Source organism: Mizuhopecten yessoensis, unplaced genomic scaffold, assembly GCF_002113885.1.
Source record: "Mizuhopecten yessoensis strain PY_sf001 unplaced genomic scaffold, ASM211388v2 scaffold6971, whole genome shotgun sequence".
Taxonomy (NCBI): domain Eukaryota; kingdom Metazoa; phylum Mollusca; class Bivalvia; order Pectinida; family Pectinidae; genus Mizuhopecten; species Mizuhopecten yessoensis.
In genome coordinates this window covers 531,559-550,300 of record NW_018406816.1, presented here as the reverse complement: position 1 = coordinate 550,300, position 18,742 = coordinate 531,559, and the positions used below count along the sequence as shown (strand labels likewise).

Sequence of the window (18,742 nt, the reverse complement as noted above, 5' to 3'; positions counted from 1 at the left end):
GTTGACTAAAATAACTATGTAAAAAGTGGATTTTCCTTCATCATGAGAAAGCGGTTGATTGTTATCCATCCCATCGTGGGGTAGGGATCCTGGGCAGCGGCGTAAAGCTTTAAAGAGGTTATGTCTGGTTTCTGCAAAATATTTTATGTTAAAGAAAGGTAACTCATACATTTATTTATTCTATTTTTAACCAACCGAGCAATTTGGTCACCGGCGATTGACACGGTCCAGTTCCATTACATTTGTGCCAATCGACCGTTGGTATGACTAGAAGTTAGTTGTAATGAAATAAAACTATAAACGAATGTATAAAGTCCTGGAGGAAATATCGAAGATTTTGTTCGTTTTACAGCAGGCATAACATGCAGTGCGTGGCTGCTAAAATGACAGATTTATCACATCGGATCTAGACAATTGTATTAAGTTAGCATCGGTGATCGATCTACCAGAAAGTGCCTTGTCAAACTAAATTTTAAGTGTAATCCCTTTTGATCTAGCAGGGCGTGATTCTGGTTAATGTGTGGAGCCATCGATGGTGCCCGTGAGATGCAGGCTTGGTCTATTTATCATTTAAAAGAGGGACTGGAACAAATTAACAATTAAGTATTGTTGCGTATGATAGTGAAATTGCTTATTCTGTTTATTTTGTCTTTTGCTTGATTTGCTAAATCGACAAACGCTATTTGGGAGAGTTATGTAATGTATTTCGATTATACAGGAATTGCACGTTCTTGATTGACCGTATCTTGGCTATGTTCTGATTTTGATAACATCTAATGATGTATAGAAACGTATCGCGTTTGTAGCCTATGCAATTCTATACGAGTCTGAGTAGGTGCTAGCCAAATGTTATATGAAGCTAATTGTGAAGGTGCCTCGATTTGGATTAAGTTGATGCACACTGCTTATTACACGTGTAGGTTGAAGATATGTACAGAATATAGCAATGCCAAGATTTATTTTAGTCTAAACTTTCTTCTTCCTAATGTCTCACTTGACAATGCCTCACTTTTGGCCTTTAGTTGAGCGTTCGCCCCAGTGAGGAAGGCGTTGGGTTCTGTCCCCTGGCCGAGACATACCAGAGTCTGTAAAAATGGTAGTTTCTACTCCTGCTTAACGCTCAGCAATTTAGGAGTGGGACGACTGGTTCGCCCGTTGTCAGTATAATGTGACCGGGTGGGGTGTCCTGCTGGTTGTCTTCGGCAGTATGATTCAGTGAGGGAGCACTATAAAGTCAGCATCAGTTCCGCGCTATCACGAGGAGACAAACACGAACATATCGCAGCCGCCCAAAACGCACGTATACACTACACGCATGCATCTTGCACACAGGGGAGGCCGTCCTTAAATGACCATAGCTGTTGATAGGACTTGAAAATATATATATATGAGTATTAACGTTGATGTATAATATTGTCCTTGTGCGTTGACGTGTTATCAATGTATGTGTTAGTATACTTGTCTTTCAAAGCCATAACATAAAATAAACTCGTTAAGATTTCAACACAATGCGCTGATGCATTTGTTTTGTAAACTTGACAATTTGCATGCTTCTTAGAGCAGTCTAACAAAATTACAAAACGAATAAAACATGAAATGAGTCGAATCAGATTGTGAAAAACAAACAGTATAAAACACAATACATAAAATAAAAGATTATTCAATTTTTAACTTCAAAACAAAAGAATATTCCGTATAATCGTAAATAATCTGGGCAAATATAGACAATGCTGTATAAACTCGGACTTAAACGTATCAATGAATACTTAATAGTTTTGACTTTCGTCCTTCAGGGAAGTGTAGAATACATGAGGAAATTATGGCATTAGTAAATCTGTCATTTGTCATTAGGGAGCCAGCATCAAACAAAAATAAACTTACCACAAAGTATGCTAATGTGTTCAAACAATTGTTTCCTTTGCCCAATGATTCAAATTAAATGTTCAGGTTTTCTAACGATTTGCTTGAAAACAGCATATATGTTTCTTTTTGGGGAGTTTTGCATTACCAAAACTCGTAATATACCTGACAACGGTGTCGTCGACGACCCCATGGGAAGGGAAGTAATATGGTAGAGACAAAGTACAGCTACCAATTAATGGGGACAGGAATTCAGTGCTGATTTCATGAATGTCGCAATAAATGTGAACAATTCTGCAACAAACTCTTCAGACTCAGTCGAAATTGTAGTGGAAAATGAATCCGTAAAAAATAATAGAAAATAAAAAACCAACAGGATGTACTCCTTTTTTCAATTGTTTTAATTCTTCAGCAATAGTTGGGATAGGGTTGGCAGGGTTGAAGGGCCCTGGGTTCAATCCCCGAACAATGATTGCCCTCAACGTAGGAGGGTTTTCGTTCGCCATACACCTCTTTCACTCAATTTTTACTCATTTCTTTTGTTAAATTACATAAATACGATGATCCAAACCTCTCTCTTTTTCCGACATATATATTTACTTTCATTATTTCATACTCACTTATAAACTATTCGCACCATCATCATCATCATCATCATCATAATTCCACTCACCATCGTGGTCGATTAGTATTATTATTACCTGATAGGATGTACTACTTAATCTCTGCGATAAACTCTGTTTCGTCCGTATATAAGGAATTTTGTTTGCAAATTCAAATATTACGCTAATATCAATTCCATATATACATAACAACTATCAATATTCATGTGCATTTTGCCATCTGGAATTCAAGTACTCGCGAATGATAGGAAGAGATGAAATATGCGATTTATGTGTGAAACTGAGATTATTTGAAGATTGAACGGCATTTTTTTTTAATATCAGACCGTCATGCCAGCTGGCTTTATGGAAAACATGTGTAACCGATTCGCGTTCATACCGGCATGAAAATTGCAAAAATACCGTCCAATCCTTATATTTACGTTCTATTTGTTTAGTTATCATTGACCTGAATAAATATATTTTGTTATATTCATGATATTGGTATGTCTGTGCTCTCAGTGCAAACGAGATTCTTAGAACAGCCTATAGTCACCAATATGTTTGGTTCTAACAGTTGTCTCATCTTATTCGAGGCGGGAGGAGCAGCTCCAAAATGACGCTGATCAAATTGCGTTGATAGCTCTATGAACGCAATTTCTTTTGGTAATTCAGAGAAACTTGCAGTGGAAATGTCAATACATCTATATACAGTAAGCGGTAACCGAGTTCAACTCTAGTAGTGCCTCGGGTAGAATTCGAAACCAGGACTACGTTTTGTTTGTCAAGTAATCTAGCAATCCTATAGCTGATTTAGTAGCCAGCAGTCTCAATAGAAAATTGATGTATCACTAAATTCTAAATAATATATAGGAAACATGGTTAAGATCATTGCCGGATTACTTCAAGCTAATATCGGAATCAATGAGTTATCAAACTGTCATATTAGCGTCAAATTGCGTTTGGTATAATTATATAACGCATTACAAATGGATCATTGCCAATTAATTGCATGTTCTTAGTGAAGACAAATTGCTCTCAGAAATGCTTAATAGTCTAAAAAAAACAGCTAGCTGTACACAATAAATCAATTTTCAGGGACAACAGATTGACAGTTGTTATTAGGAAATTACGCATCATTTGAAGAATCATAGATGAATCGTTTTAATCATAAAAAGAAATTTTGTTTTTGTGAAAACGAGTTTTCCCTTGCGACTAAAAGGCCCAGTTGTCTTTAAATAGCAACTGAATAAAGTAAAGTATAATCTGTCGATCTGTGCGTATAATACACAGTTACAACATCTCTGCATCGACGCACCCGTGCAAGTCGGGTATCGAGAAATCAGTACACCTTCGGATACCCACTGCATGTATCGTAAAAGGCGACTAATGTGGAAACCCCTTGCAGAAACTGTTATTTGCTTTCGTGATCTGTATTTTGAGACACAAAAGCGACCAAAATAGATCTGCTGCACCCATTGCAATATTTTGGGGTTATTACAGTTTTCATTATTTCTGACTACCATTTATTTTCTAGCGCCTTGCATGTTTCACTTTCGCTCAGATGAGGAAGGTAATGGGGTTCTGTCCAAAGGCCATGACATACCAAAGTCCTTAAAATAGTAGTTGTTATTCCCTGCTTAACGTTCAGAATTTAGGAGAACGGCAACAACTGGTTCACCCGTTGTCAGTATAATATGTTCGGGCGGAATGCTGTGCTGGGTGCCTTCGGCATGGTATTGCATTGCGATAGCACTATGAAGTTGGCAAGTACACCAACATACTCTGTCTCCTGTACACGCATACACAACACACGTGGAAGCACGTCCTTAAATGACCTTAGTTGTGGAGAGAATGTTAAGCAAAATATAACCAAACTAATCTACATCGACATGAGAAGGACCAATAGGTTTATTAGGAGTTTATATGTTGAAGGATTATTGAGAATCAAATTAATACATGTATGTACATCGGTATCTAGGTAAAGGTCCCGACTATAAAGGTTGTTTGTGTTTTACGTTATATGATCAGCTATGATGATTTAAGGACGTGCCAGGTTTTTGTGGTGGAAGAAAGCATGAATAATCGGGGGGGGGGGGGGGGGGAACCACCGACCTGCGGAAAGTGCATGAAAACTGCGCCACGTAGGCCTCAAACCTACGTCCTAGTGGTGGAGGGCTAGTGAACTTAGACGGTCAGACCACTGCGCCCCTAAACGTTTCCGGCTTAAGATGCATTCTCTGTGTTGGTACGGTGTCGAATTCGAACAATTCTGCAGCAGCCAATGTATCAAGGACCCAGTCTTACTGCAGGCAAATCAACAAAGTTCCACTGTTCTTATTTGTACTTCCAGTAACCTCTTCTTTACTTGAATTTTTGAATGTATCTGCAGCGTTAATGGTCCAGGGTGCATGTACCACCGTTGAACAGGTAGCGCATGTGCAGAAAAAATGTATAATGATCAGAGGGGCATGGTTCGAATCCTTGTCTAGTTTTACACTTAGTAAAGGTTATGTTTTATCTGTTGGGGAAATTTTTTTAAACTATAGTCATGCAAGAAAATAAATCCACTGCGTTGTTTTAATTTTGGCAATGGTACGAGGACCCTTAAGGATATCACCTGATTTTGTCTCTGGTGTCCTGTCGATGCTTATGATGTCTATCTGCTAGTGAATAGTTTATTACTTTTGTTGTTTCTTCGTCTCGACTTTGTTTTCGGGATATTAACCTTGTGGGTCGACCCTGAGGTACAAATATGTTTTTTGAATGGCAACCTGGGTTTTTTAAGAACTCTCCGGCTGCATTCTTCTTCCTGCTTATCTTCTACTAGCCTGAATCTCCGACTAGAATCTGACATCCATGAGGTCAAATGAAGGAAATCTTTATATGGTCTCTTCATTAATGCAAAAATTCTAAAACAGATGCCAGTCTTATGTATTTTTTCCTAATTTTGCTTTAACTTCTACAAATGCGCCGTGTTGGAAGGGTATTAAAATTTAAAAAATAACAGATTTGATTGGCACTGGAGTAAGAAAAATATAAGGCAAGTTAGAAAGGAACACTTATAAATCTCAATATCTTAAATCACTACGAAATGCAATAGCACGGCAAGAACAAATAAGGCACATGTTTCCATTGTATCAAGGTTGTGGGGAAAAAAATCAGAAATAATGGAAGGCCTAGGGAAATCTCAGATTTAAGATAAGACCAGAGATATCTCCTATAAGCGATGATTAGTTAAAAGCAGGCAGTGCCAAACATAAACCGTGATAGGTCTTTTACAGATATTGGACGGATTGACAAGGCTGTTATGTTGTCAAGTAATATTCGCCGTGAACTTAGTGTTAGCTATTTATAGTAAGTCGTTACTTCAATGGGTGTTAAAATAAATAAATTCTGATAAACAAAGCTTTAAACTTGACACCTCTGTGTATGACATTGCGTAGGTGAACAAATACAATGACGGCCGCAAATTTAAACACAACATATTTTTGCAAAAACGCCAATGGCATTTTCTTCTTATCTGATGTATTTTTTTGTAGTTTTACATTATTGATACCAAATATGGTATGCAGCTTTAGAATCTGACATTACGTTAGACTAGCGTTGACAAGGAGCAGGTGCTTAAATTAAATGTCCTATTAAGTCAATTTCAATATCCGCTTTTGAAAAATCACAGGGTTTCTTCTTTCTTTTTTTTCTTTCTTTTTACTTTGATACATTTAACATCCACAATGACTTCCTCGAAGTTGATTGTTGTTGCTAGGCATTGTGTGCGAATATTTAAATAATTGAACTCTGGCTATAAAAATATCTCATTAATATGTCAAGTGCTTCATTTCACTGCCCTTGAACTAGACTTATATATCGGACCTACCGTCTCAGCTTATCTTTTTTATGTAAAATAAGCACATGAAATACAAATAAAAAGTATGGTTTTGTTCACACTCCGGTTTGACCTAGTTCTTTGTGATTGATTGGCTAGTTGGTTGTACAAAGTTTAGCGCCCTATCAACAGCCAAGATCATTTAAGGACGTTCATTCATGTGTGTTGTGTATGCCTGAATGTGTGTTTGTGTGCCGGAGATAGGGTATGTTGGTGTATTTGCCTCTTTGTGATAGAGCACATCTGATGCCGACTTAATGATAATAAGAAAAAACAAAGGAAAATAAACAAATAAAATCAGTTTTCATACACTGTGTTGTACATCAATAAGAAATATGTTCCATGTTTATTGTACGAAACCGAGATTTTCTGACCATGGATTCTTGCTGATGGCTTATTAATGAAGTATCGTTATTGTCAATTATTTATAGTATCTTTTTTGTAAATACATAACTACGGATGGCTTGCAAAGAGGTAAACATTATCTCCATTAATTTATCTTCAACAGGCAATTTCATTAAACACACTTAAATCAATACATCAGGTATTACTAGGAGAGTAAAATTACAAATAGTAATTCTGTGCAAGGCTATTTGGATATACCATGGTAATACATCACAGTAATACGTCCTTCCTGTGGACGACAGAAAGACACTTATTTGAATGTAGAGCTTTGGATCGTTATACCACTACCGACTAAAGTATATATCCATTTGAAACTTAATTTATTTTCACAGACCGTTCTCATGCTCAAGCATGTATTCCGTGCTCAAACCAACTATTTTGTTGCTCGCTTTGATCATGTCAAACGATCAAAAAGTCAAATTTTGACATTGAAAATAGTACATGTATTTGGCTTTGAGTCTGTTAAAACTGTTTCCAAATTATTGACAAAATAAGATTTATTTGTTAAGGTATAACAAGAACAAAAAATAAGCCTGAGCACAAAATCCATGTCTGAGCATGAGAGCGGTTTCATGAATACGGGCCCAGGATTCGAACCATGGGCGTCCGATTAACATACTGTTGCTGTAATAAATCGAGCTACGTGCTCAATGAAATTACACTGGCCGACTGGCGCTATTCCGTCTTTGCGTATTGCAGAGTTATCTTCTCTTGGGAGCAGGTATTGATTGTTTCGTCACTTGTTTGTGAGAGTAACGTCATCATTTTTTGAGAAAACGACGTGATTTTCTCACACAAACCAATGACGTAACAATCAATACCTGCTCCCAAGAGAAGATAACTCTGCAATACGCAAAGACGGAATAGTTACATGTACAACCGAAACGGAAACGCAGGGGAGGTTGCTACTGTATGAACGAAATACTAACGGTGGCATTCTGTGGTAATTTGTCTGCAGTAGGACATGGAGCCTTAAAATTGATCGGACACGAAACAAATACTTTACAATATTAAAAGTTTCCTAATAGACCATTTGGAGCCATATTTTGAAATGTAAATCAAATGTGAAAACCTTTCCATTTTGTGTATAACACATCTTTTTTTATAAGATCCATCCTAGATGTCATTTCGTATGAAGACCTAAATAAATCACAGATGTCCTTGCGTGATTGGACATCATTAGGTTAAAGATGGGCTCCTTGTGTCTGTAAACAAAAAACACAGAATTCTGAAAGGAGCAATTGGTGATTAATGATACCAGTTAAACATTTACAAACCATGAAAATTGAAAAACGATAAGGACCAATATGTATAACATGCAATGACCCCTTTGAATTTTGGATGCATTATTTGTAAATTATATTCTATTGTAGTTTAATATTTAAATTATTTCAATTATAATGATTTTTTTTTTAATTTAACCGTCGCCTTTACCTTACATTTAAGCTGTTTTATGTGGTTTTGTTGTCATCTTGTTGTTAGTTATATCATGATTGAGATACGGATAATGTGATTGAACGAACCACACATATGCGAGTTGTCGTAATGCAATCCAAACGATAACAGATGATAATCCAAAGAGACATGATTAAATAGCATGTTAGCCTAACAAATGTCTCACCGCCGTTTAAAAAAAATGGGCATAGTTCAAGTTCTTTATTAACTTTGAGTCTTGCGACTCATCAGTGTAACACATATACATGATATATATATATATATATATATATATATATATATACTTTCTCATAACATTGACAAATATCGAAAATACTAATAAATACACAGACGAGACAAAACACTCGGAGAGCATAACTACTTATGTTAATAAAGCTCTTCTTGAATTTGCAGCTTTAATGTATTTGGCCAATTTTGCTAATTCATTTGTGTTTTGTCCGTTAAATAACTGAATTAATTTAAACATGCTCGGTTTTTTACAATAGTACTTTTTTAAAAATTTCTCACGTAAATCAGAATAACAGGGGCATTTAAGAATAAAATGAAATTCATCTTCGACATCATCTATATCACAAGCGGTACAGATTCTTAAAAGTCGCGGAATATTTTGATAACGACCTTTCTCTACATTTAAATTATGGGCTGAAAGCCGAATTTTTGTTATTTCTTTTAAGTAACCTTTCATAAACGATTTTCTTAAATAACCCTGTATACCAACTTCTTTGTTAAGACATGTATAAAAAAATCCTTTTGATGATGTTCTAATTTGTTCTATACAATCTTGTCTATAAATATCTAAAAGTCTTTCTTTAATTATAATCAAACAGCTATTATCAATGTTATCTGTTTGCCATATGTAACCTAGACCTATTCTATATAATTCATTCTTGATATTAATTACCCATTTGTCGTTACGCACTAACATGTCTTCATAACATGATTTTAAAATGCAATTATCAGTATTTATAATCTTTATCCAATACTTAAAAATTCTGAATTTCCTCAGCAGTGATAATGGATATCTACCAAGCTCTAAATAGACCATAGCATTCCAAGTATTTTTACGCACACCGAGTAATTTTTTACAAAACATAATATGTATTTTTTCAACATCCGGGGCTTTATGAAAACCCCATATTTCTGAACCATAACACAAAATACTGTTTACATATGTATCAAATACTGATAGTTGGGTTTCAATATTAAAATAATTATTACGACATACATTCATAACTGAAAATAAAGCTTAGATAGAGATAGAGACATTTTCGCTTTTTAAGCACTTGATGTATTGCTGCTTTGTTCACATCAAGTAGAACCTTCATGTCTTTATACGGGTTAGTGCAGAAATGTTGTTCTCGATGACATTCCATCATATACACGACTTGAAATGCCAGGGTACATGAAATTAATGGGTTTTTTTTGTATTTTTGATTCTCACATATTGTAAAAATATTTTTTCACGAAATCTATTTTCTAATGGCTATATTTGAAAGCGCTTAGGAAAGAATCGATTAATTTGCTACAAATAAAGCTGATTATATTTTTCGAGGAAAAATAGTTTCCGCTAAAAGAATTATAACCTCACAAAAAAAACATTTTTCAGTACTTTGAGCGTACTAAAATTTGCAAACATATATTTTTGCACAAAACATCAAAATATAAGCTTAAACGCACCTTGATTCGGTTCTAATACTATATATAGTATGTAGTGGTTACAGTTTATATTTAGCAATCGCCATAATACAGTGCTTTCGAGCTAATACAAAAAAGCGATAAAATGATATAACCTCTAAATTAAATTAATTTCAGCATTTAAGATATATTTATAGGTTTAGACAAAATCCAACGATGAGGATATGTTGATATCCTTTGTAAGTAATCGAACTTCTCTTACCGCCATTTGTTGTTGTTGTTGTTGTTGTTGTTGTTGTTAAACATGTCTACTTTTCGCAAAATTGCGCTGGATTTCGATACTGAGGCGCATCGTAAATGAGGATAGATTGTAAGTGTAAGTCAGTGGACTTGTGGTACACTACATACCTACCATGCTAGGGTGTAAATGTAAATTTAGAAACTGGTTTTATCGTATAATGTGTGGCAGATTTGTGTTACACAAACGCATCGATAAATATTGAATAATGCTGCCAACGAACGGTGCCGAAATGGTTAGTATGTACTAACTCAATATTTTAAAAAGAAACACGTGTATGTTTCCGGATTTTATCTTGAATTCAAATAAGCTGTCTAAATTTACTTTTCATACTTGATATTATTTGTTTAGTTTTTCAGTAAGCTATTTGAAAAATTATACAAAAGACGCAATAGCAACATCAATCGAGAATGTAAGTATAAAAAAAAATCATTTTTTACCGAAAAGAAGAAAAACATTGATCTGTTTTTCTCTGTTCGTCGAAAACACAGATAAAACTTGTCAATGCCTCATATAGACTGTTAAAAGATTACGTGTTTAGTTGCAGCAACACAAGATGAGATGAGCGCCTTAGAGTAATTTTACAAATTAAATAGGGCGCTATATAACATGTTGTATATTATTATTATTATATTATTATCTCGATTCCGTTTGTTTGACTGGTTGTGACTCCAAAGCGTAAGATTCCCGTTTCCTGTTTCCCGATACCGATGTGTCTTCCCGGTGAGACATAACTTTATCCGACAGAAAGTATCGACTACATCCGGGGCTCTGAACGTGATTGATATATCCAGTGAATTCTGGGCATGTATTACATAACATTTGTGTCAGTATATCGCACAAAATCCATTGCTTCATTCCTGTATGACCGTGTCTATGCTGTCAGAATAACCTTGTTAAATGGACGTCTCTAGATCTGTTATCAGTACATGTTAGTATAAATTCATTAGTTTTTGCTGTCGGGATTCTTAGGAAAATAAAGGCATATCTGTATTTTCAACTCGGAAAATTAAATTCTTATTCGCATTTTGGAATCCATATTAAGGTCGGCTATGATTCTTGGAATATATTATTGAAAATGTATTTATTCGTTTGTATCTGTATTTTGCAAAAAAATATGAATATTCTATGTATGCATCATTTTCTGGACTGACAATGAAGTGAGCAATGTGTTGTAGACTTGTTGTTATCCCCATAGATATCTCGTTACAACAGTTTAAGGATCCCCGGCCATCTGCAATTTAAACACAAGGGAATTACTGTGTAATTTTTTGTACTTACCATCTATCTCTCCATAGTTTCGTACGGATTTAACTGATGGAGGACTTGGCAGGGGAACTATAGTTGAACAGGTCGCTCAGTGTTACGGCGACAGCTTAATCATTGCAGATCCATACCTTGAGGTCTAGCTTGTTCCCGTTGCATTTATTTCATTTAGATTAATTTGATTGTGGATATTTTTGGTCTATTTAATCTTGATATCTCTAATTTTCATAAAAACTGGAACAGAGCATTGTGGCGTCCTGAGGACATCATTATGAACATTACGATAAAGACATCCCTTTTCGTTATGAAACATCTGGAATCAAAAAGATAAAAGTGTAATTTACTTTTATTCATTGGGATTGCCATATTACTTTCAGTTGGAGTGATAACATGCTATTGTACCTTTAAAGGGATCTAAAAATGATTACGTATTCTGCATTTTTCATTTTTTTATGGATTGCTTTTATTGAAAAATATCAATCAACACAATAAAAACAAATTTTAAATGTGGTCAAGTGGCTGAGGCGTCTGATCGACTAAGATCACTAATCCTACACCACTGGGTAGCGGGTTTGATGCCCTAACGGAGAAGTCGCTAGGTAATAATCGCGGGTTTTCCCCGGGTACTCCAGTTCCCCGCCACCACCAAAACCTGTATCGTTCTTTTATCACCATGGCTGTAAATAGAACATGAATCAAACACAAATAAAATCAAGATTTTTTTTTTTACTTTATCTTTAATCTCTGGAAATATGTTTCGTACCACTTAAGCTGCCCTGTATATCATCACAGATACAGTTGTATGTATGTTGATGCAATGTCATCCACGATACCATTATGTTATGAGTCCTTGAAACTAATTTATCTTCTTTGTGAGATGTTGGGAATGATCGATAGTGTAATCTGGTTTAACAAGTGAAATGATTTTAATTAAAAAGAAATTATAATAAGGATCACATAATCCACCAAGATATCGTTAATCATTAAAAAGGCATCAATATGGTGCAAATAGGTAAAGCCATTGAAATGTATTGATCGGAAAGCGATTACGCCTGTGGCACCTACTTTTTAATGCATTATGATTGCATTGTGATAATCCATGAAACCGATTCCTAAATCATCCCGGGAAATTATTATGGAATTAAAAATCGTATTTAATATGGAAATTGTACAATCACTACCAACAATGCCCGAGTAGGTGGAAATTCATAGACATTAATACCCTTATCTTGTATTTTAGTTTGTTATTATCAATGATAATCAAATAATAAGGTTAGCATATGCAGTTCGTCGAAATGCAATTTAATCGATTATTGATCTTTACACGGAAACACGTGAATGAATATGAAAACAGTTTATCAAATATCCTAAACCATCGTCAAAAAAATAGATAAAATTATCACTCTTCTAGCCAGTTAATGTATTGTCGCCTCGTACACGTAAAGTAGAATGCATAACCTTGCTTATTGAACAGATCCATACTCACCGAAAATGTATTGTTTTCAGTTATTCTATCGCATACAGTAAATAAGGAATACACTTGTTGTATATTAAGCTATCGTCATATATACGTGCTTTCGAATAAGCTCAAAAGCGATGAAATCATGTCCAGCTAACATATATCCATAACAGTATGTTAGTATATATAAATTAAGAATATACTGATATCCTTTGCAGGTAATCGAATTCCTTAAACCGACATTTGATGGGCTTTTTGCACTATTTTTACCTTTCGCGAAATTGTGCAAGATTGTGAAACGTAGGCGCATTGAAATTGCGTTTTAAATATTTAAGGGTAGAATGTTGGTCCGTATCAGTGGAATTGTGGTACACGAATTATCACATTAATGCATCGAAAATATTTAATAATGCTACGGTCGTACTGTAGCGAAACGGTATAGCATGTATTCATCTCAATATTCTAAAGAGGAACACTTGTATATTTTTCGATTTTATACATTGAATTCAAAACAGCTGTCTTAATTTATTTGTCATGAATATGAGTATATACTCAGGAAACTATTTTCAAAATAAACAAAAGACGATATTCGCCACATCAATCGAGAAAAAACATTTTATATTTGAATCACTTTTTATGACTTCGAGGCGTCAGGTTGCCGTTTATCTGTTCCCCGATACCGATGTGTCTTCATGTAGATACAAAGCTTCATCTGACAGAAAGTATCGACTACATCCGGAACTCTGAATGTGATTGATATATCAAATGAATTCTGAATGTGTATTGCATAACACTGGTGGCAGTATATCCCATGCCTCATTATTGTGTGACTGTTTCTATGCTGTGCGAACAGCCTATTTGATACGTTTTTTCTGCTGTCAATACTTGTTCGTATAACGTTATTAGTTTTCGATCAGGATTCTCATGAAAAAAAAATCATATCTATATTTCCAACTGGGCATATCAAAGAATTATTCCTATTTTGATTTCCATTTAAGGATTTCTATCAATCTTCGGAATATCCTATTAGAAATGGATTAATACGATGTATATTCATGCATGCATCATTGTCGGGAAGGGCAATGATATGAGCAATGTGTTATCGCCTTACTGTCATCCTCATACACGTTTCGTTATATCAGTTTACGGATCCCTGTCCCGAAACAATTAAAATACTGGAAAACTACTATGTAGATTTGTGTACATACCATTAATCTTCCCGTAGTTTCGTTTGGATGTAACTGATCGGACCAAGGTACTACCGTTGAACAGTTAGCAAATTGATTAGAGCTACAGTTTAATTGTTGGCGAATCAGAGCTTGAATCCCGGCCTGGATCAGTTGCATTTATTTCACTCAGAGCGTTGTTCACGATACGTTTTGCTTATTTTATGTTTAAATATTATTTTTGCAAAAGAAGGTTCCGCAAAATTAAGGTTTTTTTCCAAGAATGATTTATCAAAACTTTCTTTTTCACAATATGATTGCATTGCATTGTGATTACTCCCAAGCGATCCGTAAAAGGTCCTTGCAAATTAATGTGGAATTAAAAACCGTATCTGTCATGGAAATTCTGCATGTAATCCTATCAGTGGTGGAAAGTACTGTAAGAACCAGCCTGGAATAATATAAGCCATGTGTCTGGGTCGATCGAACTCTAATATACAGTAAAACCTCGATGCAATGCCCCTCGTTTATATTCAGTAAAACCTCGATATACTGCCACTAGATTATCTACAGTAAAACCTCGATATAGTGCCCCTCGTTTATATACAATAAAACCTCGATATAATGTCCCTCGTTTATATACAGTAAAACCTCGATATTATGCCCTCATGTATATACAGTAAAACATCGATACAAAGCCCCTTGTTTATATACACTAAAACCTCGATATAATGCCCTTCGTTTATCTACAGTAAAACCTCGATATAATGCCCCTCGCTTAAATACAGTAAAACCTCGATATAAAGCCCTCGCCTATATTCAGTAAAACCTCGATATAAAGTCCCTCGTTAATACTGTATACAGTAAAACCTCGATATAGTGCCCCTCGTTTATATACAGTAAAACCTCGATATAGTGCCTCTCGTTTATATACAGTAAAACCTCGATATATTGCCCCTCATGTATATACAGTAAAACCTCGATATAATGCCCCTCGTTTATATACAGTAAAACCTCGATAAAGTTCCCCTCGTTTATATACAGTAAAACCTCGTTATAGTGCCCCTCGTTTATATACAGTAAAGCCTCGATATAGTGCCTCTCGTTTATATACAGTAAAACCTCGATATATTGCCCCTCATTTATATACAGTAAAACCTCGATATAGTGCCCCTCGTTTATATACAGTAAAGCCTCGATATAGTGCCTCTCGTTTATATACAGTAAAACCTCGATATAATGCCCCTCGGATATATAAAGTAAAACCTCGATATAATGCCCCTCGGATATATAAAGTAAAACCTCGATATAATGCCCCTCGGATATATAAAGTAAAACCTCGATATAATGCCCCTCGTGTATATACAGTAAAACCTCGATATAAAACCTTCGTTTATCTATAGTAAAACCTCGATATACTGCCACTCGATTATCTACAGTAAAACCTCGATATAGTGCCCCTCGTTTATATACAGTAAAACCTCGTTATAGTGCCCCTCGTTTATATACAGTAAAACCTCGATAAAGTGCCCCTCGTTTATATACAGTAAAACCTCGATATAATGCCCCTCGTGTATATACAGTAAACCCTCGATATAAAAACCTTCGTTTATCTATAGTAAAACCTCGATATACTGCCACTCGATTATCTACAGTAAAACCTCGATATAATGTCATTCGTTTATTTACCAATTCGTTTAACACAAAATAATTTTAGAGTATTCTTTTCCTTGTAGTTCACAATTCCATCATAAATTTCCCTCGGTAAATTGCCAAACTCAGGCATAACGTCAAAATTTGTCTGGACAAAGGCTGGCATTAAAAGAGATTTACTGCGTATCATTTAAATAGCCCCAATACACAAGAACTTCGTTGTTAGTGACACTTTAAACGGCTTTGATTTTGATAACTTTGTCATTTTCACCTCTTTGTGAAAAATAAGCCTTCTTTGGTGTTCCGATTTAGTGTATCACTGAATAACAATATTGTCCGCCGTCATGTTCAAGTCAATGTCGTTTTCTATTACTGTACTAACGATCTCATTATGAAGTTTTGGGGGAAATGCATTCAATTGTCAACCTTTTTCTGATTTGACTTTTAGAAAAGAGTAGATATAAAACCAAATTCAAATTTAGTTACTGTAAAGTTTGTTTTTGTTTGCAGGAGTGAAATTCGCGTTGTTGGACCGATATCAAATTTGCAATATTTATATTTCGTACTAGACTGCAAACTAAGTTTGATCAATTGTGATTTTTATATGGTAAATAGTTTTCAGAAGTTTACAATTCGAGTATGAGGTCACATCGGGAATAAAGTGAAAATGAAACCCTCGTAATTTTTTATCATGGCAATGCTTATGACTATAAATAACCTTGATGTTGATAAAAGTAATATTGATCATGAAGCGTTACAATAGTATTTTGTATTATTTAGCAAATTATGATATATCATGTGGCAATATTACTCAATGAAATTTATCGCATAAAATGTAAAATGACGGATCAACAAAAATAAGGTAAATCCGATAATGTTGTTTGTTTTCTTGTTCGAAGGTATTAACAGAGATGCCTTCCCCAAACCAGTTCCGGAAACCGGAAGGTACTGCGTACCAGGATATTAGTGGCACATTCAGCATCATCGTGGAGCTTGTAATGGTGGTGGTCAACTTCCTTCCTCTAGTTGTGATCATCAAATGGAAGAAATATCGGGAACGAACGACGACAGATGATCTTGTTATCGTTCTAAGTGTTTCCTACATCGTATCTGTTCTTGTGCCAACTCCTCTCGGACATATCAGCTACTTCCATCAAAAATGGTACGGCGGGAAACCGAGTTGTAACTTTTATCAAGTGACTAGCACGTGGTTTCGTCTGACGTCACTCTTCCTTGTCACTATCCTCTCCATCGACAAATCGTTCGCCGTTTATCTATATAGGGCCCGCAATTTCACAGCACGTTACCACGGAAAGTTCAAAATAGTGGCTAGCGTGGCAGTTATTATATTATTTACTCTTATTGTATCATGTATGCCTGTCATGGGGTTCGGCCCCGATTCATCTACCGATACTCGATGTGAATCTTGGATCAGTGCTTCACCGAAAAAAAGGCGGGAACACTTATTTTCGTATTTATTTTTATTTTGTGGATTTGGAAACTTTTTATGTGTGTGTTTGACGAATTTTTACATGTCATGGAGTTTGAGAAAGTTAAAGAAAAACCTGTATGCAGGAGGAGATCGCTACAGATCAACTTCCAGCCAAAGTGCCGTGAGATGGCAGATCGAGGGCATTGTCGTCCTGCACGGCGTCAAAATGGTTATGGCGGTATCTGTGCTTCTATATATAACGTGGTTTCCTACACTGGTGAGTATTAAACCACAAAAGAGTAATTAATGAGTTTTATTTCAGAGTAAAAGAAATGTAAAAGTGCAAAATGAATTTAATGACCTGCTATTTCACATGTAACTAATTAGCTGTACATTCGCGTTATAGCATAGCAAGCTCCAGTTTTATGACCTTATGTACATTTTATGAATATGCAAACACTGAGTATCGAAAAGGCTTAAACGAAATGTACGTGGAAGGTCATCATGACCCAAAGTCAAGCTATGTCTTTTCATAAAACGATAAAGTCTGTTGTGTCCTTGTCTGTAGATGCTGCAGTCTTTTTTTGTCCTTGTGTCCAGACGCTGTAGTCTATTTTGTCCTTGTGTATAGACGCTGTAATCTATTTCGTCTTTGTCTGTAGACATTGCAGTCTTTTTTGTCCTTGTGTCTAGACGTTGTAGTCTATTTTGTCCTTGTGTGTAGACGCTGTAATCTATTTCGTCCTTGTCTGTAGACGCTGCTGGTTTTTTTTGTCCTTGTGTCTAGACGCTATAATCTCTTTCGTCCTTGTCTGTAGACGCTGTAGTCTATTTTGTCCTTGTGTGTAGACGTTGTAATCTATTTCGTCCTTGTCTGTAGACGCTGCAGTCTTTTTTGTCCTTGTGTCTAGACGCTGTAGTCTATTTTGTCCTTGTGTCTTGACGCTGTAGTCTATTTTGTCCTTGTGTCTAGACTCTGTAATCTATTTCGTACTTGTCTGTAGAAGCTGCAGTCTTGTTTGTCCTTGTGTCTAGACGCTGTAGTCTATTTTGTCCTTGTGTCTAGACACTGTAGTCTATTTTGTCCTTGTGTGTAGACGCTGTAATCTATTTCGTCCTTGTCTGTAGACGCTGCAGTATTGTTTGCCCTTGTGTCTAGACGCTGTAGTCTATTTTGTCCTTGAGTCTAGACGCTGTAGTCTATTTTGTCCTTGTGTCTAGACACTGTAATCTATTTTGTCCTTGTGTGTAGACGCTGTAATCTATTTCGTCCTTGTCTGTAGACGCTGCAGTATTGTTTGCCCTTGTGTCTAGACGCTGTAGTCTATTTTGTCCTTGAGTCTAGACGCTGTAGTCTATTTTGTCCTTGTGTCTAGACACTGTAATCTATTTCGTCCTTGTCTGTAGACGCTGCAGTCTTTTTTGTCCTTGTGTCTAGACGGTCCAGTCTATGTTGTCCTTTTGTGTAGACGCTGTAATCAATTTCGTCCTTGTCTGTAGACGCTGCAGTCTTTTTTGTCCATGTGTCTAGACGCTGTAGTCTATTTTGTCCTTGTGTGTAGACTAATCTATTTCGTCCTTGTCTGTAGACGCTGCAGTCTTTTTTGTCCTTGTGTCTAGACGCT

General features: G+C 35.7%; 1 protein-coding gene across 1 annotated transcript in view; it reads left to right on the top strand.

Annotated features, from left to right (window-relative positions):
- The window catches only part of LOC110452913 (somatostatin receptor type 3-like), a 70,365-nt gene that overhangs the window by 28,933 nt on the left and 22,690 nt on the right, over window positions 1–18,742 (top strand). The window contains exon 2 of the mRNA XM_021501667.1: window positions 16,585–17,394. Coding sequence (XP_021357342.1) covers window positions 16,597–17,394 — 798 coding nt within the window. The 5' untranslated portion in view covers window positions 16,585–16,596. The remainder of the gene's footprint in view (window positions 1–16,584; window positions 17,395–18,742) is intronic.